Raw genomic sequence first — 21,829 nt, 5'->3', positions numbered from 1 at the left:
GTGCATTAGGAAAAAGACCCTTTTAAAATGTAAATATTCCTTTCCTTCTATAATGAGAATTAAATGTAGGGGCAATTCTTTCCCACTCTGCTTTTTTCCATTCTCATCCAAATGCAGTGTGTGGAGACTGTGTGTGCTTTGTTTTTTGTTTTGTTTTCTCCCCTTTTCATACTAGCTTCTATAATGTCTACACAGATTAAAATATTGTTTGCGTTCAGAATAATGCAAAACCATGATTTGCAAAGCCAAACCAGGCGTTGGCATTATGTTTGAACCAAAGCTGGTTTGCAAACCACAGCCTCAATTCATCATGGACAAACCACTGCTAGGGCCATTGCTGTGCCTTAAAAGGTTGTTGCACCATGCAGATGGTACTGAATTTATGAATAGATCATAACTGAAACAGAGGAACACCAAAGTTTACTCAAACACATTCAAATTAATGAACCTTAGGTAGCCATGTTCTTTAATTTCAGTGGGTCTGCTCTGAGTATGACTGATTTGGAATACAACCCTAGGTCTGGAAGCTCAGTTCCTGGTGTGGATTCTGAACTATGGTCTGCAAAGATCATGATTTGGCATGAAGGCTGACTTGAGCCATTGCAACGTTTGTGTCCTGTACATACTTATCTACAAATAAAAGCCATTGAACCTAGCAGGACGTAGTTCTGTGCAGACATGTATAAGATTGCACAAAACAGCAGTAGCAAGAAAAGTGTCCTGTGTGTGTATAACCCTAATGTTAGCTAGAAATATTGTATGTTTAACTGTAATATGCTTTATGATCATGGACCTGAATTGCAGGTTTTTATTAGACTATTTGCAAAGCAGATCATAAAAAATATCACCAACTAAATGCATAATAAAAGTTGGCAGGGGCATGGATGAAGATCTCATTGAAATTTCAATAGTTGTTCCATATTTTGTTCGGTTTGCAATAAGTTTTCAAAAGCCTGAACAGTACCACTGTTGTATTTAACAGGCTGTAAGAACTGACATCTGATGGATAGTATTTCATAATTTTTTACTCAGAGAAGACCAATTGAAATTAACAGACCTAACCTAGACATGTTCATTAATTTCAATGAGACAACTCTGAGCAAAACTTTGTTGAATACTGGCAGGTTTTTTTTTAAAAAAAACACCAAACAGGTATAAAAATAGGTTTGTTCAAATAAAGGTTGTGCGTATGACTGAGCAAATACTAGCTTTTTGCTTGAAAATATTTGATTCTTAAAGGACTCGACATGCATAGGCTGCATTTATAGTGCTTTAAGAATCAAAATGTGCACCAGCCCCTTTGGTAATATAACAGACCTTGCACTGCCCACAGGGATGCCACTGAAAAAGGCATTCCCGTGATGAATTTTCTGCTTACACCAGCTGCTGTAGCATACAACATGCCTTAGAGGCAGGATAATCTATTACTGCCACACATGGAACATTTCCACATCTTGGCATAGCTGCCAAGAATGTCCTATGGGGCATGTAGATACGATAGCAGCAATCTATGAGGTAATTCTAGGTATTACTCCGTGTTAGGTGTTTCAGTAGAATTCACCCAGGGTTGCTGTTTTCGGTGACATCACCACATTGTGTATGTGTGTTTCATCTCTCCATTGGGGTGCCTCTGTATCCTTCTTCCACCAGATTTTTAAATATGCTTCTTGGACAGCAAGAAGCATTAAAAAAATCTTTTTCTGCTCCTCTTACCCTTCCAACGTGGTGTAGAGCCAGCGTGGTGTAGTGGTTAAGAGCAGTGGGCTCATAATCTGGTGAACCGGGTTCGCATCTCCGCTCCTCCACATGCAGCTGCTGGGTGACCTTGGGCCAGTCACACTTCTCTGAAGTCTCTCAGCCCCACTCACCTCACAGAGTGTTTGTTGTGGGGGAGGAAGGGAAAGGAGATTGTTAGCTGCTTTGAGACTCCTTAAGGGGAGTGAAAGGTGGAATATCAAGTCCAAACTCCTCTTCTTCTTCTTCTTCTTCTTCTTCTTCTTCCAGTTTCCATGCTATATAGGGAGACAGGGCTGGCCCATCCATGAAGCAAGGTGAAGCAACAATTTCAGGCAGCGAGATCCACAGGGGCAGCAGATCCAGCCTCCAAGGAATGCATTGCCTGCTGCCGCTGCTGTGGTAGCAGCGACAGCTGTGACGTGCTCCTTGGAGACTGGATCTGCAGTCTCCTTGGTACCCCTCAACCCCAATGCCACCTCTATAGCAGCCTCTTGGGGAGTAGGGGGCCCTGCTGGTCTCCCCCCACCCTTGTGTCTAATGTAGATCTTTATCCCACCCCCTTGTTCCTGATGTAGATCTAAACTTAACCCTTCTTCCCTGGTGGACGTGGGGAACTGTTTGCTTCAGGTGACAAAATGTCTTGGGCCGGCCCTAGGCAGAGCCATTGCACTAGCTTCCTGGCAGGTGGGTTGCTTACTTAGAGAGAGGAGATGGCAGGGAGGTCAAACTTTGATTTTGCTGTTGCATTTACACTGCTGCCTTGCCCCCTCCTTCCTGAGAAGCAATAGCAATAGCAGTCTATCTACTGGGAATGTAGTATGGCGTCTCTGCTCCAGCCAATGAGCCACTTCTAAGTATGACATATTTCAAAACTGGGGGAAGCTGACACACCTGGCAGAAGGCTAGAAGCCTTTCCCTTCACAAAAGATTTTTGCATAGGGAGGATGATCAGTCAAACATATGATCCTCAGCTTGCTGTCTGAACTGGTACAGTGCAAGGAAAGGCTACACCATGTAATATTTCTGAATGTGCAATTCAACTCTAAGCGTACATTTCTCATACTGAGATGCTTCCTTGTTCTGTCCAGCATTTAGCATACATATACTTAAACTGCCCATTTAAATTCTCACACTAGACATTTAAATACATTTAACATTAAATTAGCTACATTAAATTCTTTCTCAGCGTGTTTCAAAAGCCTTTACTTTCAGCTTTTGATGCTAGATTCTAGAATCTAGAACAGCATCTCAGCTAATAAAAAAACTGCTTTCAAACTTCAGCTTTTCAGAATGTCACAGAAAAGTTGTATTTTGCATGACTCACCTTTCCTGTTTGAGGCAACCCATCTTATAATTTTCTTCATGCATTGCAGCTATCACTTTGCAAACTCTTTGTACTGTTTCTTTGTTTTGTTTTAACCTTGGCAGTGCACACTTCTTTATTTATTTGCAGGCTTTTGAAATGTTACAGTTATAGCATATCAAGAAGAATTTACTGCTCAGCGAGGGATAGGTATTAAGTGTGCATCTGTAAGCAGTTTATTCTTCTCATTTTGCAAAGATAATGTGCCATTGTTAAACTGTCATCACTTGTATGATTGAGACTCATTAAGAACTACTTACTGGTAGCAGAATTTGACACAGCACATCTGCTGAAGATGATATTCCTAGAATTTATTTCCAGAAAGATGAACGATGTGTCTATGATGCTGCATAAACATATACATTCATGCAAATGTGGTCATCGGTAGTACTTACTGGGTTAAATGTGTTTATTTGCAGCATCTACATCTGTTAGAGGTTTCATGATTTTGGTAAAAGAGGCATTTTATACTTGCCATTTAAGTGTGCAAAAGTCACAGTCAGTATTTAATCAGTGTGGTCCAGTGGTCCACATGATTCCATTTGACCATGTTATAATAACACAGGGAAGGCAGAGATTGCAGGCCCTTCAACATGTCCCAGGTGAAAATAGGGACATGTCATTTCCCGTGTACTCCATAGTAAGGATCACTGCCTGAGCCTATTATCACACATTGCTGAAGGCTCTAGTCACCCAGCTGTATTTGTTTACTCTGAAATTGCCTGCCCTTCACTGATTTAGGAGCCAAGACAGTGCCTGTCCTTTTGTTTAACTTGTGTTTTGTTTTAATTATATCTTTATCAGCAGTTCAAAATACAGTACAGCTGCTGCAGTCTGTAAAATGTTTGGCTGTGCGCTGCATGCTGCCTTAGCATTCATGCACATCTATTTACATGCCTGTACATTAATGGCAAGCTGCATCCACACAAACATCCCACATGCACACTTAAGAGAATTACATTATATCACACTACCAACATTTGTACAAGACGCCACCAAAAGACAAAAATAGGATCCAATATATATATATATATATATAAAGGAACTGATTTTGCTAAAGGGTATGGGACCATAAAGTCTACTGCATGCTATAAACCAGGGTGGTAACATCTGTCCCTCCAGATGTTGTTGGCCTTTAACTGCCATTAGCTGTTAAGGCAAAGGATCACAGATAATGGGAGCTGTAGTCCAGCAACACCTGGAGAGCCACAAGATCCACACCCATTGCAGCCAACTGGACTGGGTGACCACTGGGTCCCAATTCCATGATTCTATGGTGATCGCCCTCATTTCCATAGAGACGATTCATAGTGCACTGGATCCTCCATCTCCTTGCCGTCATTAAAACTAGTTTGTTCCAAGCAGAGCTACCAAATTCATAGTTGAAAGTATGAATTTACCTGAAAGTCTTAAGTCTTGTTTTTGCTGCAAAAGACTAATATGGCTACTGCCATTTGCATGGCAGAAGGAGCCATTACAGTATGGAGCTGCAATAGTGCCTTGCCTTCTCCGGCCCTTTGCAGTAGTGTGTTAAGCATTAGGAGATAGAGGATTTGTGTCGTTGCTTGTTCTTCCCCAGCCCTTGACACCTATTAAAGAGAGAAAGCCCTAGCCATTTTGAAAATTCCACTCTGGTCACAGGGAATACTTGGGTCTGTGGTTGTTTAATTTAATGGTGCACTGTAGAGGTTGCACACAACTGCTTTTCCTAGATGTGGGTAATGATCATCTGATTGCATTGCACTTATCCTTAGGTCTTCTGATAACTAGGAATGCATTAAGCCTCCATATTCAAACTCGTAATCTCCTAAAAAAAGGCCCGTTTGGAGCAGAACTGATCATTGGACAGTGCCTGTCATTGAACATAGTGAGGAAAGAATAAGAGTTTCTGAGACAAATTCCTTTTAGGGCAAATACTCTTTTCTTCCAGGGTTTAAATGGCACTCCTTAAAATTATACCTGTAAATGATGCTGATGCAGCATTCTTATACTTTGACAGAAGTATGCTGGTACTGTTTCCAAAGGGTTATGGAAAGCAGTTCATTAATCATTGGTCTTACAGAGAAAGACTCAGCAGTCAGGATGCTTTGTATGTTTTCTCATTCAGTATGTCATTGTATTGTTTTTGCTTGCACAATGAATAATACTATATATCCTTGGGAAGATAGAACACTGCTTAACTCCCTAGTAGGGAGACACTGTTCAAACATCAGCCTTTTACTTCTCATGCAGTTCATTAGCACAAGTAGTTATATTATTGTTAAATTAAACCCTTAGACCAGAAAATTACTTTGGGAGGGAGCAGGAAGTACAGATATTGCTACCAACTGTCCAGAAAAATAACAGTCTAGCCTTGTTCTCTCTCTTTATCCGAGGTTTGAGATACAGAAATCAGCAGCATGGAGGTAAATATGACCATCTGCTCATGCTGAAGATCAAATACTTTTCAAAGGACAACTTCAGGGCTAGTTCAAATGTTGTCAAGCCTAGTGGAAGTGACTTCCACTTCCTGTTCTTCTCTTAGTGAACACAGATGAGCAACTTACCAAGTTTTTAAGTGTTTCAGTAAAGACAGTAGAGACAACTATGGCTGGCTTGGTCTTATTCTGTGGTTGCTATTGGTCCACCCTTGGTTGCTGGCTTGTGGAGTGATGAGACATGCATTACTGTACTAGTTTTCTCACTAGTTGAGGATGAGAGATAGTCACTTGCTTAACGTTAGAGAGGATGAGCAGTAAAATAGTGAAGGAGTGGTTACCTTCTTTATATCCAAACTGTGTGATCTCATAAAGCCACACAACCTTGCTGTGTTCTCCAGGGAAAAAAGGAGGCAGCTCTACAGTGGTGCAATCCAGAGATACAACTAAAGCCTTCTTATATGATTAGATAAAAGATTAATTAACCAGCATATCCCTGGTTCGGAAATGGGGGATAATGTTACCCTATTGCTTAATCTGGGTTGTGCATAATGTTGGGTGCCCAAATGTCTACTTATGAAATATTCTTCTGAATCATCAACAATCCACTGGTTTCCTTTTTGTCTTTTTATCATTGCTTTAGGTTTGTGACTTGTCGTTCAGCCTGAAGAAAATGCTGATCCGGCACAAACTGACTCACAATCCCAATCGCCCCATGGCGGAATGCCAGCTATGCCACAAAAAGTTTACAAGAAACGACTACCTCAAAGTACACATGGAAAATGTCCATGGAGAAACTGACAGCTAATTTTGGCTTGCACGAAAGAGTGTCTAGTGTTTCCTTTGTAGGAGTATAAACTCCAGACTTCTCACCTGATTAGTGAACACAAGACACACACACAAAACTCTAATGTGTTCACATAATCACTTTTTTCATGGTGTCTTGTATTTCTGTTCAGACAAAAAAGAAAAAGGGTACCCTAAACTACATGAGGCTAGAATCAACATAAGTTTACATACTGCAGGTGGATTTATAAGACCATTTTAGAAGGGCAAATTGTCACCCAAAGCCATCGCCATTCTGTTATAGGTAAGAGTTCTTTCTAAATGCTCTATCATGTGGTGAAGTAGATAGTTAACTAAAACTGCAATCCAAAGCACACTTACTGGGTGTAAATTCCAGTCTGCTGTTCCAGTAGACATGCTTAGCTTTGCACTGCACAGGGTGTAAATGTTTTGTTGCCAGGATATGGGGAAACAGTTGCTTTCTCTAAGGAAACAATCAGTGAGTTCTCTGAAATAATAGTATAAACTCACTGTATCTCATTCCTCAGACATTCTCACAGTCTAGTTTGAAATTTTACATATTGAGGATGGTGCTTTGAATTACCTTCATCCACCTCATAAATACCCATGATTAGGTTCCATAGAAAGCATTGGGACCTCAGCAAATGTCACCCTAGGACAATAAAGCAAGTCCCTGTACTGGTAACTGAGAGATTGCTAAGTCTGTGCAGCACTTTATTACGCTTTAGTAATATTATAATAGTGGCTAGATTTTTATTAACCCGGTAAATTGACTTCAATTCTGTTAAACCAGCATGGCTCTTGCAAGGAAAGTTTATTCTAGTTTATAACGTTTTGATTAAATTCAGAACTGATATTGAAATACTAGAATATTTTTCAAGTGCCACTGTGCTGTGGAGAATGAGATCTGGGGACATGCTGTCTCAACTGCTTCAGCATGGTTTATTACTTTGGGTTGCTATTGTGGAAGGCAAATCAAAAGCAAGCAATGTGAGTAATTTTTGTTGAAATGCTACGTTAGCACTAATGCAATATTTGTAAATGCCAGTGCCAGAGGAAACAAAATCTCAGAATGGTATTCAACATCTGATTAAGTCAAGGAACATGTAATTAAATTGCTAGGAAGAATTTTTACCCCATGGAATTCTGTGGAGTTTAGAGTTAGGCTTGTGCAATGAATCTGTCATTCATATTCTTTTTTTTAATATTATTATTATAAAGACCAAGACTGGGTTATGAATAATTTGCTAACTACATTACTTTTTCAGCGAGTAGTTTGTCATAATTATTAATGGAAAGCCTGTAAATTCTCTTACTTGGATAAGCCAGTTAATGTTCAAGGAAGCAAATAATGCACCAAGGTGTCATCTTTGTAGGAAACAAAAGTTTTTTAATAAATTTGGTTCTAGGTTGATATTTTTTCAACAGTTTTGTCTAGACTACAGCATCCTCTTTGGAGTTTGCTGCTTGTTCACCAACAAATAGGCTACAAAATATTTTTTGAGCTGTCACAGACACCATCAGGAGGTATTTTTTGTGTCCCTTCTGTAAGTGATATAGACTACTGTAAGGTAGGTCAGACATATTTTACAAGTTGCTGCTTCTGTGTAGATGTAATTTGAGATTCATTGTTCTGTCAAGTCTAGTTTGAGATCTTCATAAACGAACTTTCAGCTGTCAATTGCACTGACAGGCACACATGGGATTTCTAGTTTAAAAGGCTTATAGTAACTGACTTTATTGAATCATGTCATTTGTATTTAGCAGTTATCACTCACTCAAGCATATGGCTGTGTCAAGAATAGTCCAATCAGTTTTGCTAGTGCAAAGCCATGGAGCTCCATGAAGCCTGAAGTATCAGTTCTGCGGCTGTACAATGAACACAACCAAATGGACTATTCAGACAGAAAGCCAGAGAAAGGAAGAGATTGTATATTGTATACTGCATAAGTCGCTCTTACAGTAAAACGTGTGTGTGTTGTAAACGTGGAAATAAAAATCACAAGAAACAAACACATACACACAATCCTGACATTCCACAAAGAGGATGCATCACTAATTGAAAGTGTAATTGACAAATGCTTTAAAAAAGTTTATTTAAGAAAATAAGAAAGATGCTATGTCCATTTAGTTCAGCATCACATTCTCATAATGATCAACCGTATGCTGGTGGGAAAGACCACCAGCAGGACCTGAGGACCATAGCAATCTTCTGACTGGTGCTCAGAGGCATGCAGCTTCTTGATACTGGAGGTAGTACAACTCATAGACTCTGAAAGAAAAAGAACACAAAGTCCTTCAGTGGGGTTTTCTTTGATAATTTTTCACTAAACCAATGGTAGCCAATGTGATGCTCTCTAGATATTGTGGACTATAACTCCTATCATCCATGACCATTAGCCATGTTGGCTGGGCCAGATAGAAGGACACCACTACCCCTTGACTACCCCTGCACTGATTATTCCAAGGCTGGCCACTCTTCCATAGAGGCAGTATTCGGGAGGAACCTTTCTAATACCCTAGAGATGGCCAGTTCCAAAGGGAAATTCTGGTTTACCATAAATTAACAACCCTGCAAATACTCATAGGACAACTTACACATTTTGGCTTAGGTGGTGGCCGGGCCTCTCTCATTAAGTTCTAACCTGTTATCATTGAATTTGTGGCAGAGTCTGGTTTGATGTTCCTTTATTGTCCTCTCTATTTCATTAAATGATGCTGGAGGTTGAAGGTATGCTCCCAGATGTGGTTTAAGGCAAGGATGCCTTTGGCATAGTCAAAGTTTTTCCCACTTTCTGCCATGAGAAGGTCACCTTCATGAATTAGAATTTATTGCAAATCAAAATGCTCCCTTTTTACTTGGTCTTTTAATTTCAAATGTAGGAGAAGCAAACAAGGGCACTTTTCTCTCTTTCTCCCCCACTGTCTTACAACTCAGTAGTTAATGCAGTATTGAGTGTTAAGTGACACATTAAGTGTCACTTTCCCTGTTTCTTGTTAGTTCTGCTCATGTGACATTCATCTTTCAGGCAACTGAGGTGATGGTTAACCCTTGGTTATGTCTCAGGTTACAAAAAAGTGAGCTCAGAGACTTTGCATGACATGAACTCTTATCATCACCCTTCAGCGACAAAAGAACACAGAAAGGGAACAGCCACCTAGAATGACAGAGATAGAGCGAAGCCCAGATACTCCCAGTTCCCACCACAGATTCTATCTGAAGTAGGTGAGACTACATTCCTGTGCCTCGTGATCTGGCTCTGGCATGAGATTAGCTACCCTGAGATCAGCAAGGCACCAACAGTATGGGGGAGAGGAAGGAGGCAAAGTGAAAACCTGGATGCATTTAATGTTTGGGGAAATGGCTAACATGGAGAGACAACTGAGTGAACTGCTTTGATGCATATTTCCTTTCAAAGAGATTTATAGTGTGTGAAGTTCTGAGGCCACACCAGAGACTGCAGCTGAAAGAAGCCAGGCAAAAGACTAGGTTTGCCTGAACTGAAATGAAGCATTTTTAAAGGGGGGCATATCTATGGAACATAGGACACACTGTTTCTTTTGTCCCTTTGAGGACCAGTTCTCCAAAACGCTTTAAGTAGCTCTGTGGTTATAACCATGATCGAGGAAGAAGTACATCACCAGCTGTGATCATGTTTACAGTCACTGTGCCTCTGCAATGTTTCGTGCAAACAAGGCAGCTGAAAAATGTGCCATGATCACACCAACAATGCCCGAAAGCAGCACCTGTCAGTGTGGGCAGACGTGCTGATGAGAATCCTTCCTTCATAGGACTGCATCCATGGGAGACTGCGTACTTTTGTACTCCAAATCTTTCATAATTTTAAACACAACTACAGCTTCTTTACAAACTTAACACTGAATATAATCTCTTGGGTACATGAAGGCTTGCCATATAACAATTTTGTAGCAGCAACGGGATAACTTCCCACTTTAATTGATTCCTTTACAAGAGCATTGGTCCAGCACAGTTAATGGGATAATTGGTAACATGATATTTTATGCATTCTTTCATTCATTTCTTTTCTTTTTAAAAATATCCTGCCAGTAAGAATTGCTTTCAGGGCAGCCAACAACACATGATAAAGCAATTAGTAACATAAAATCAAAAGCAGTAAATAGTAGGATTAGAAACAGCAAGATTTGAAACAGATAAGCTAAAACCACAAGATAAAAACTCACCCCAGCCAACATTTAGGAAGGTGTCTTATAGAAGTCACAGACTATTGGCCCATCTAATGCAGGTTTTATCTGCACTGGCTGGGAGAATATCAGCAGGATTTCAAACAGGGTTCTTTCCCCAACCCTACATGAAGATGAACCTGAGTTCTTCTGTGTGCAAAAGGATGGGTTCTGCCACTGAGTTAGGGCCTGGGAAAATAACACTGTTTCCTGATGCTGAAGAGACTTGAGTAGGTGCCACCAAGCAAGCATCACAACTGTCAAATGGATGCTGGAAAGAGCAGCACTGTGTGAGAGAAGGCCTTGCTTCATAAGGCAAACCAATGAATGCTTAAGTGCAGAGGCTTCACATTTTTATTCAAAGAAAACTGTATTTTATTATGTGGCAGGGCCCTGCTACAGCTTGGAGTGCTGTCTTTCTTACGTGCTGCCCGCAAGTACTCGAGTGGTACAAAAGGGAAAGTGTTCATTCAGGAAAGAACTGAATAAAATTAAGAAACGAGTCCACTGTGGAAAGAACTAACTAAATAAACGGTGCTCAGTTTGTTCATGTGACATTGACATATCTGTGGGTGATATTCCAAATTAGTCATACAGGAGCCCCAATGAAATTGACAGACAGGTAATTTAAGTCTATTGATTTCACAGGGTTTGCTCTGAGTCTGACTAACATTGGATACCACACTATAGTTATATACTGAGAGAAAGGGAGCTATAAATTCCCTTTGGATTCTGAACAGTGGAAATATGTCTGCACTATTTGCAAAAATCCAAAGATCAAAAATCAGTAGGCAGAGACTGTGGACTTTCCTCAAAGAAGGTTCTTGAATAATGGGATTGTTTTTCTTCTCTGAGGAAAGAGGCTGTGTGTTTTCAAATCCACAATCTCATTTCCAGTTTAAACAGCTGTTCAAACACAACTGGAGGAAAATTTGAAGCAGGTACTGTAGCAGCATTCTGTCAGGATTAACAGGTTACTGTGGACCTTGATCACTTTTAACTCTCTCAGTTCTATTTTTCCAATAAACTGAACAGACAAATATTGCAGCCTGAAATATATCTGTTTGGGAACAGAATAATTTAAAAGTTGCAGTAACCATAAGTGGAGTGATACATTCAGGTGTCAGGGTTGGGAGTTTTTACCTTTGTTTTCTGTGTCTCATGCATGCCACAAATTGTAAATATAACATATGAGAATAAAGAAGCCTCAATCCATTAGTGATCATAATATCAATATACATATGAAGCAGGGATTTTGTGGAATGGATCATCTTTCATGTCCAGTAATCATCTTGTTCTGGCAGTCCTTCTGCATCTTAACATAGGAATTTGCCAATATTCCAAGTCAAACCACTGTCCCATTTAGCTCAGTATTAGCCACCTCTCCATGGTTTCAGCAAGATTTCCAGGGATTGAACCTGGAACCTTTCTTTGGGTTCAGAACCATGCATAGTCCAACGAGTGTTGCCCTTTTAATATCTCTGAATGCATGGTCAGGTTGTTCTCCAACCACTTGTACTGAACCTGGATTCCCCCAATCAGTCTAATCCAATCCCAATAACTTTATTGAACTAGCCATTGGCCATGACAAATCTGACTCAAAAATAAATGGAAGCAAAAGGGGTGTAGTGCCACAAATAATGGTCTCTATTTAGATCTCTGTGTCTCCCTTGCAGTTCACTGCTATATTGTCCAGGGTTTTCTTTCTGATCTTTTTGGCCGCCAAAGCAAAAAGGGTGACTTTATGAGTCACTGAAGCATTTACATCACTAAGAAGCCATAGGGCCTTCTCTGCCGGGGAGAGACATATTTCCTGTACGGATGGTCAGGTGAGAAATTGCCTCCTGGGTCCAATGTATAGTGGGCAATATAGCAAATAGTGCAAGATGTCTTCCACTTGCAGTTGCCCACATACACAGAGTCTGTCTTTGTATGGTACCCATCTAAGATGGCGAAAGGCATAGCTTGAAAATGCAGCTCAGTGAAAGCGAATCTAAGTGAGGCTGGCTGGAGATTTGACAGGTAGCTGGCTCTAAAATGGACTGTTTTTAGAAAGAGGAACCAAGGAGGAGTGCAGTGTAGGCACTCTTTCTCCTGTCAATAACTCCTTCAGTGGTGGGAAGGAATGTGATGAAAATTCCTGCCCTTTTATATCTTGGAGCTTAATGGCCAGTGGAGAGCTCCGCAGGGAAACTGGGTCTTGTGATCATTCTTCTCATTTTCCTTTAAAACTGATTCATGTTAGTGAATGTCACGACTACCAGAGGCTAGCAACATTATTCTCCTCCTCTGCAAGAAATTAAAAAAGGGATCTACTGCACCACCTCAGTCAGGATATGGCAGCAGTTTGAAAGCACATTGCCCTCAAAGGACCTTCTGAATTTCATTGTGAAGCCTGAGTCAAGGGTCAAGCAAAACCAGCTTGTGGTGGCCTGAGGTGTGAAAGTTAGCTGAGAGACCAAGGCAAAGATGTGTTTGAAGCGGCACCTCACCTGCATTGCACGGCAATGAAAAAAGGAGAGTTCACATTCCTCTTCTTTTTCCTCTCTCTGGAAATGGAGATGATTTCAACAAGGCCTGATAATGCATTTTCAACTCCTTTGTTTTTATATGTGAGTTCGTGTAATAGCTTTCATTATTCCTTTCAGTCTTTTCCATGGACACTCAAGTCAAGGCCTGCAATATGTATTTACTTCCTTTTTTTGTTGTTTTGAACTAGGTGATCATTAAGGCAGGAGAGGATATATTAAGTCTACCTTTAGGACTACAAGGACGCCATTTCGTTCTCCATCAAATTGGCTGTTGCGGTTCAAAAGCTTTCTGTGAAAAAGAAGGAGGAACCTCTGTAGTCAGACATGTCTTTCCAAAACCAGTTCAGAACAGGGCCAGGCTGGACTTGTGGAGCTCCTGTGTTTGCTCCAAATGGTTGTGGTAACAGACTTTGCTTATTGAAAAAAGCAAAGCTAGATAATGCAGCTGGCCTTGGCTGATCTTTCTCCACCCACTATCCCTCCTTGATAACATTTTGAGAAAAACCAGAACCACAAAAATATACTTTCCCCCTGAAGCAAAAAAAAAAAAAAAAAAATGCATCACAGATGGCTCCTTCGGTTTATATATTCTCTTTCTGATTTGCTGTAGGTGAATCCACAGCTGTTGTTGATTTTGTGACTAAATTGATAAGCACAGCTCAAGCTCCATTCAAGAAGTTAGAAAATATATACACATTACATAGCCTTGGCTTTTTTTACATACATAAGAATAGATCCCTTGCCCATCATGAATGCATTTTATTTCTGAGGCTGCATCTTTTAGGGTACCCATCTGGGGCGAAAAAGGAATGATTTCATTATGTTTTATGTTCATCTACCAGGATGATTTACAAAAGTACTTAAATCATTCTTCATTTTCCTAATTAGAAAACGTTCTCTTACCAATTCATCATTCAAGAAGTCTTTGCTGAAAATAAGTCTGTGATTGTTTTGGTGATGTAGTATATTCCTGATAGAACACTTTGTTCTGTCTTGCTATTTTCTACATGGTTCATTGGAAGGCTCTCTCAATCTTGACTACAGAAAAATATAAACCAGGCTTCCAGAATTGGTTTATATTCTATTGATGGTTGAGATTGTGCCTGGGATAATGTGCTTCCTGTTGTCCAGCACTGCAGTGTGTAAATCTGCACAATAGCCACGCAGGGCCTGCCCTATAAAAGTGAGGCAATTGTTTCAAAAGACTGATAATTCAGGTACAGCTGGCTATTCCGCCACATGGCCTCTTTTGGGCCGCCTAATCTGGCCTTGCTGCTTCAGGTGTGCTGGAGGATGCTATCCCATCACCAGCATTGAACTAAGACTTGCTGCCTGTCCAGTCCACCTCTGTACATGATACTGACGGGGACCATGATCTTGTCCTTTGTCTCAGGCTGCAAAATGTGAAGCCAAACCAAGCAGCAGATGAATCGTGGTGGCATTTGGAACCAGGATGTGGTAGCCAGCAGGGAGTGTAGTGGCTTGGTGGTTATCAAAGGCCTTTGCCCAGTTGTCAGCCTATCCTCAAATATGATAGGAAATGGGCATGCTGCTCATGTTCCACATTTCTCAATGATTTAGGCATAATTGTGGTAAATTCATGTTCTTCAAAATGCCTTGCAGAAGGTCAAAATCCTAGAGTTTCCCAGTGCTTCCTTAATCTCTTTTCACTGCCTGGCCCACTGAGGACGAAGCATGTGGTCACTGTGCAGAAAGACAGTGTGACAGACTTTCTCAATGGATGAGTCATAAGAGCAAAGGGTCTTTTCCGTAACTGCATCACACTTCACTTCACTTACCTCCTTGTGTGTCTCATATTGCATTTCCACTCAATCATCCTTTCAGCTGCTTCTTTTTACATCTTCATTTTCATCACGCTTAGGTAGTCTGAAAGGTTTCGGTATTGTTCTAACTGGAGCTCATGCAGAAGCATGTTAATAAAGCCCCCGCCGCCGCCTGACAAGGTACACGAAGTGGAACAGTTTGGTCTGCAGCACCAATGAAAACAGATGGAAGAAACAGGGCTGTGTGTGATGTAAGATGTATCCAAATGTGGAGGATCTTGCCCATTTATCATAGGAGACTGCTGACAAACAAGTGACAGTAATGAATGTGCCTCTTGAGATGCAATCTGGATCTCCTGTATCCGAGGAAAATCTATCCGTTGGCATGTTAGTGGCGAATAGCTGCCTTGCTTAATTGATTTCCAACTGTACCATATTAGAGGGCAGTGACAGTGAAAAACATACCGCTGAATTAACTGTGCGGAATTGGCAAGTACCATCCTACCACCTTGTCATGCTAACTGCTGAACAGTCCATTGAAAGGGCCCTTTTTAATGGTATGCAGTGACTAGGCCTGGTTTCAGAGGCAGTATATCTATGGATAGCAGCTTCTGGGAGCAACCACAGTAAGGATTAAGAGCCTGTGGGCTTCTCAGAAGCATCTCATTGGCCACTGCAGAAAACACGACACTGGACTGGATGGGTGCAGTGGATGTGATCCAGCAGGGATCTTTTTGTGTTCGTTATCTGAACTGGATGTGTTATTTGCTCATGAGAATTCACATGAGCTATGCGCTCAGCGGCTCTTTGAACAATGTATGTGAATGGGGTTCTTTTTTATTTTTTTTTAAATAAAACAATCATGTTGGATTGAAATGCAATTCAGACAATAATTTGCATGATATGAAACCTCAGCACTTGCTGGTCTGCAAGTGCCCATCATGTTGTGAAACAGCAGGAAAAAAAACAGCCTTATGAGACTCAAGTGTTCTGTGTTAACACACAATTTATGCATACTTTTTTTTTAAAAAAAAAATGTGCATTTATAGTGCAAAGCAATTTGGCCATACTTCTCTTTGATTCAGTAGGCTCCTAAAATACAGCATGAATCTTGAATGTCATTTGTATCTGTTTAGAGTAGGGGAAGAGAGCTCATATTTCTCAAACGCATATTTCTCAAACTAATTGTTGTTGGAAATGAATAATTCACCTTTTTGTCCCAGGCATACCATGTCAGGTCCAAGAGCTTTGGAGGTGGGGTGCTTTAGATGACCTTTGTATAATCATAATCATAATCATAGAATCATAGAATCATAGAGTTGGAAGAGACCACAAGGGCCATCGAGTCCAACCCCTTGCCAAGCAGGAAACACCATCAGAGCACTCCTGACATTTGGTTGTCAAGCCTCTGCTTAAAGACCTCCAAAGAAGGAGACTCCACCACACTCCTTGGCTCTTACTGTCAGGAATAATAATCACTTATTATTTATACCCTGCCCATCTGGTTGGGTTTCCTCAGCCACTCTGGGTGGCTCCCAGCAGAATATTAAAAGCACAATAAAACATCAAATATTAAAAACTTCCCTAAACAGGGCTGCCTTCAGATGTCTACTAAATGTCAGATAGTTGTTTATTTCCTTGACATCTGAAGGTTGGGTGTTCCACAGGGTGGGCGGAACTACTGAGAAGGCCCTCTGCCTGGTTCTGTACCTTTGCAGCCTTGTGATCTCTTTTCCATTGAGATATTTAGCCATATGTGGAGTGCAAATGTCACAGCCCTTAAGCATTTGTCCAGATGCACCCATATTAAAGGGTAAGAAGGGACTATTGCGACAGCACTGCTCACCTGGTAAGAATCAATGGGGGTTGGTAAAGCAAAATGCAGAACTGAAATGAACTTTATGCTAGTAGCATAGTAGCACCTCAGTGTCCGGGCTGAACGATGGGGGTGGAGACGCTCCTTCAGGTTACTGGGCCGAGTCCATTAAGGGCTTTAAATGTCAGCACCAATACTTTGAATTGTGCTCGGAAATATACTGGTACAGGTCTTTCAGGACCAGTGTTATGTGGTCCTGGCGGCCACTCCCAGTCACCTGTCTAGCTGCTGCATTCTGGATTAGTTGTAGTTTGGTGTTTCTTCCAACTATACAATTCTATGATTCCATCAGATGGTTACTCAAATGCAGACTCTTCCTGTGTGTTTTAGAAGCTGATACAGAAGAATACCATAACTGCTTTATTCTGTGATCTGTCAGAATGAGGTAACAATAATTGAATTCGAAGCCACTTTAGCAACTGGAAATGAATAAGACAATCAAGATGAATGCATACCAAAGTGATCCGAGCCCTGGGCATTATCATCAGCAATTCCCTGTTGTAACAGAAGGCTGCCATCTGGTTTCACATGACTTTTGCAGATCCCTGGCCCACCTTTTTCATTACTTTTACTAGAATACTAACTCCTGTTTAGCAGTCCATCCTTTATTCAAAGGAAGTTCAAAGAAATGTAACGCAAATGTTACTAATCCTCTGGAACTCCTGAATAACCGGGTCAAGTTCATGGAATCACTCGTATAAGTGATGCCGGGTACGCAAGGTGTCAATTAATAGAAGGTGGGCTATCGGTAAAATAAACAGAAGAGCATGAAAACAGTAACTGAAATGGGAATTCTTTAGCTGAATTGAATGGCAGGAGTTAAGTATGAAAAATTAAAATGGGTGTCTGTTGCTGTTGGCATCCATCGGCCTTGAGTGGCAATGGAGTGCACTTCTGGGGGTGACGTCTTTGTTGTTGTTGTTTAGTCATTTAGTCGTGTCCGACTCTTCATGACCCCATGGACCAGAGCACGCCAGGCACTCCTGTCTTCCACTGCCTCCCGCAGTTTAGTCAAACTCATGCTGGTAGCTTCGAGAACACTATCCAACCATCTCGTCCTCTGTCGTCCCCTTCTCCTTTCCCAACAACAGGGTCTTTTCCAAGGAGTCTTCTCTTCTCATGAGCTGGCCAAAGTATTGGAGCCTCAGCTTCACGATCTGTCCTTCCAGTGAGCACTCAGGGCTGATTTCCTTCAGAATGGATAGGTTTGATCTTCTTGCAGTCCATGGGACTCTCAAGAGTCTCCTCCAGCACCATAATTCAAAAGCATCAATTCTTCGACGATCAGCCTTCTTTATGGTCCAGCTCTCACTTCCATACATCACTACTAGCCACTGCAATAGCAGCAATGCAATGAGTGCAAGCCTGGGCAGGGTGTATGGAGGTCCTGGGCTGTACAGACAACACGACCCTCCCACTTGGCCTCGCTGTTGAGGAATGGCTGCTGTCCTTGTTACTGCTTTGCTGCATTACTGCCAAATTGTGGGAATTTTTACCATGGGCTGAACTGGAGGGAGCGTCAAGGAGAGCAATTTGGGAGTCAGTTGGATAACAGTGCGAGTTACCATGATAGGTATTTACTGGCAAGCACCTTACTGACCTTTGCAGCCTTGTGATCTCTTTTCCATTGAGATATTTGGCCATATGTGGAGTGCAAATGTCACAGCCCTTAAGCATTTGTCCAGATGCACCCATATTAAAGGGTAAAAAGGGACTATTGTGACAGCACTGCTCACTTGGTAAGAATCAATGGGGGTTGGTAAAGCAAAATGCAGAACTGAAATGAACTTTATGCTAGTAGCATGGAGGCCCGCTCAAACTGTGCCCTATTGCAGAATGCAACTATCTGAGAGAAGAACCTTTGCTTAGGGAAGTTTTTACTATCTGGTGTTTTATTCTGTTTTTAATCTGTTGGGAGTCGCCCAGAGTGGCTGGGCAAACCCAGCCTTATGGGCGGAGTATTAATAATAATGATAATAATAATAATAATAATAATAATAATAATAATAAAATGTAATAATAAAATAACAACAACAACAACTGGATGAGCCCATCTAACATGGCACAAAAGGGGAACGACACATTCCACATATTCATTAGCTCTTCCAATCTCAGACATATTGGCTGCCATCATTGTTCCACCCATCCTTTGTGGAGGGATAGTGGGCAAAACGGCAGACATCACTTTCCAAATCACATGGAAAGAGTTCCTTTAGCAGGGGTGATCTTTATTCTTTGCTTAAGTTAAATCTGAGATATTTAGAGCTATAAGCCCCCAGACAAAAGGGTATTATTGAACATTCCTAGCTTCAAAAGGAATTCCTGGGATATTGGCTCCACTAGCTTCCTGGAGGGGATTTCGTACCATCCATGGCTTCATATCTATATGCTGCACATGTTTTCCTTTCCCCCCCAAACCAATATCACTCACTAGCAATGGTTCTATGGTTATTATTTTTTTTTAATGTGTTTACAACTAATATTATTATTACATCATTTTCATTTCTGAAAATTAGATCAAGTGTCTGAGCAACTTTTTCCAGTCTATGCATTCATAAACATTGAAAGTCTGTTTCATGTAATAATTTTGCATTTATAGAATAGACACACTATATTTTTGTGGCATTTAACACACATGCAAATACCACCAAAAAGGCAGGATATAACTGGATCAGTGGCTGTAAGCAGCAGCTAATCTCACATCATGGAATTAAATTTAAATGGGCTTAAGTGTTTCAGAGGCCTACCAGACCTGTTTGTTCCATAGCAAAATGTCCTGCTTGAAAATATAAAGTCTTTTTTTAATTTTCCAGAACTGACAAATCCCTAACATTCTGTTTACTTAAACATCCAGACATACTTGGTTAGATAAACAGAAAAAAATATGTAAAGCAGAAATAGATCTTGAATATAAATGTCTTCCCTGAGAAAACAGTGACGGTCTGAAAGCTTTAAGAATGTCTATCCCAAAAGTATGAAATGCCCACATATGTTTTGACCGGGATGGGGGAGGTGGGGCTACAAACAGACTATTAGCAAGAACCCACACATTGAATAGTTAGGTAAACAGACAACACCTTCAGCTTCATAGAACATCAGCCGCTGACTTTACTGGAGTCATAATTTGTCATGCATTTGCAATATTTGAGTACAAAAACCTCATGTATTTTGTAAAAGAAGTAAGAAATGAGACAGAAAATAGCATTTCTGCTTTTCCTATTAAAAGCAGTGTGTGTGTGTGTGTGTGTGTGTGTCATCTGTTCTAATACAAGGTCCAAATTTATTCTGTATTCCACAGAGCAAGAAAACAACTTTTCTAGGCTACAGATTATAATTTTGTTGTAAAATACTACATAGCTATCCCTAAAGAAGCTAGCAAAAGTTAAACATTGTCCCATTGATGCACTTAACTTTACCACTGAAATCACTGTATCTTCAAGGTGCTCAGCTATGACTGGATTATGTCACCCCCTCTCTCTCTTTTTTTTTTTTTTTTAAAAAAACCCACTTATGTGTGCAAGAGTAAGTCTGGCCTCCTCCTTCTGAACCCTAATGGCTTCCTTCTGGGTGAGGAAGCAGCACATTTGTAAAATTTGCACCTGTATAAATATCCTGTGTCCATGTGTGCAGAACCTTTCAACAGCGAAAGCTGATTGGATTCAAGATGTGCTTTGAATGCTTTCTGCTGCCTTAGTGCAAAGTGACAAGTGTTTGACAACGCCTGTGACTGGGAAGCAGGAACTGCAATGAAATTAAAAGCAATAATATATTATCACTAGCTTTAGGGGTTGTGGAAAGAGAGTTGTGGTGAAGAAAATGACACTCCACACCCACAAAATTATTTGAAGTAATATATTGCCTCTCTTTGACTAACAAATCAATTCTGTGCACATCTGTCCTCAGCCCAGCTGAGTTTATTGTGACTTACTCCCAAGTAAGTGTGTATAGGATTGCAACCTGTATGTAGAATCAAATGTCAAGAATGATATTGACCACTTGTGCAGCATTCTAGAGCGTTCAAAGCAATTCAAATCAATGTAAGCATCTCAGCAAACAACTCTACAAGATCATTAACTATACAAGCATCATTTTGACATCATAATAATAAAAATCCTGGCTGGTTCACAACAATATAAATGCATTCTAAATAAAAATTAATACATTGAAACCAGTAAATGCAACATCCACAGTAAGTCAGAATAATTGGCAAAAATGCTTGGGTGAAAAGGGGAGCAAAAAACGCATCAAGTTTGGCACTTGCCTTGTTTCAGAGGGGAGATGATTCCAAAGGCTGGTTGCTGCACAGAAAATGCCCTTTTCTTGGTTTCTGCAAAATGAATTTCAGCAAGCTATGGGAAAATGAGGGCAGCCTTCTTTGAAATCTGAATGAGTGGGTAGCTTAGTATGGGGGAAAGTGCTCCCTCAGGTAACTTCATCCCAAGTTGTTTTGTTCATATTCCTTTTTAAAAAATTATTATTTAACTATATACCCCATCCTTCCTCCCAAAGGAGCCGAGGCTGGCAAACACACAAGCAATAAAACAGTTGAAACACCTAAAAACAATTCTATTACAGATGCAGATTAAGAAAAATCTCTACTTAGAAAACTTGCTGCAAGGGGAAGGTCTTCAGTAGGTGCTGAAAAGGGAGCAGAGACATTGCCTTCTGATATTTTAACAGGAGGGAATTCCAAAGGGTAGGTGCTACAACAAGAAAACCTTGATTCCTGTCTTGTGCAGAATGGACCTCTTGATAAGATACTACATGCAGTCTCTTATCCTATGGGCAGTCAGTGCAGCGGTTTCAGCAAAGAGATGGCGTGCTTGTGATAAGTTGCACCACTCAACAACGTAGTGACTGAATTTTGCATCAGCTGAAATTTCTGGACCAACTTCAAAGGAAGCTCCACATAGAGTGCATTACAGTAGTCCAGTTTCAAGGTCACCAGTGCCTGGGGGTGCTATGGCCAGACTCTCCCTGTCCAGAAACAGCCATAAGGTATTAAGCAAAGGCTAATAGGCACCCTTATATGCCTGTTGTCTTTGTCCATGGAGTTTTCTTGGCAGGGATACTGGAGTGGCTTGCCGGTTCCTCCTCCAGGTGGATCACGT

General features: G+C 40.8%; 1 protein-coding gene and 1 long non-coding RNA gene across 5 annotated transcripts in view; one reads left to right on the top strand and one right to left on the bottom strand.

Moving 5' to 3' along the window:
- Window positions 1-7,738, top strand: part of PRDM5 (PR/SET domain 5) — an 85,870-nt gene extending 78,132 nt beyond the window's left edge. For all 3 annotated transcript variants that reach the window (XM_083457330.1, XM_083457331.1, XM_083457329.1), the window contains one exon: window positions 6,161-7,738. In XM_083457330.1, the coding sequence (XP_083313456.1) occupies window positions 6,161-6,325 (165 nt within the window). In that variant the 3' untranslated portion in view covers window positions 6,326-7,738. The remainder of the gene's footprint in view (window positions 1-6,160) is intronic.
- Window positions 7,739-8,390: 652 nt separating this feature from the next.
- On the bottom strand, window positions 8,391-21,423 carry LOC310685425. Of its 2 annotated transcripts, XR_014515239.1 has the most exons (3): window positions 20,980-21,423; window positions 14,858-15,046; window positions 8,391-8,596 (listed from the first exon to the last, which is right to left on the bottom strand). It is a non-coding gene; the product is annotated as an uncharacterized lncRNA (long non-coding RNA). The 2 variants fall into 2 exon arrangements; XR_014515240.1 differs by lacking the exons at window positions 14,858-15,046; window positions 20,980-21,423 and adding an exon at window positions 10,528-14,851.
- Between the last annotated feature and the right edge of the window lie 406 nt (window positions 21,424-21,829).

The sequence above is a fragment of the Podarcis tiliguerta genome (genome assembly GCF_965153285.1).
Source record: "Podarcis tiliguerta genome assembly, chromosome: 9".
Taxonomy (NCBI): Eukaryota; Metazoa; Chordata; class Lepidosauria; order Squamata; family Lacertidae; genus Podarcis; species Podarcis tiliguerta.
The sequence above is the reverse complement of the archived record's forward strand: the minus strand, read 5'-3'. Positions and strand labels throughout refer to the sequence as shown.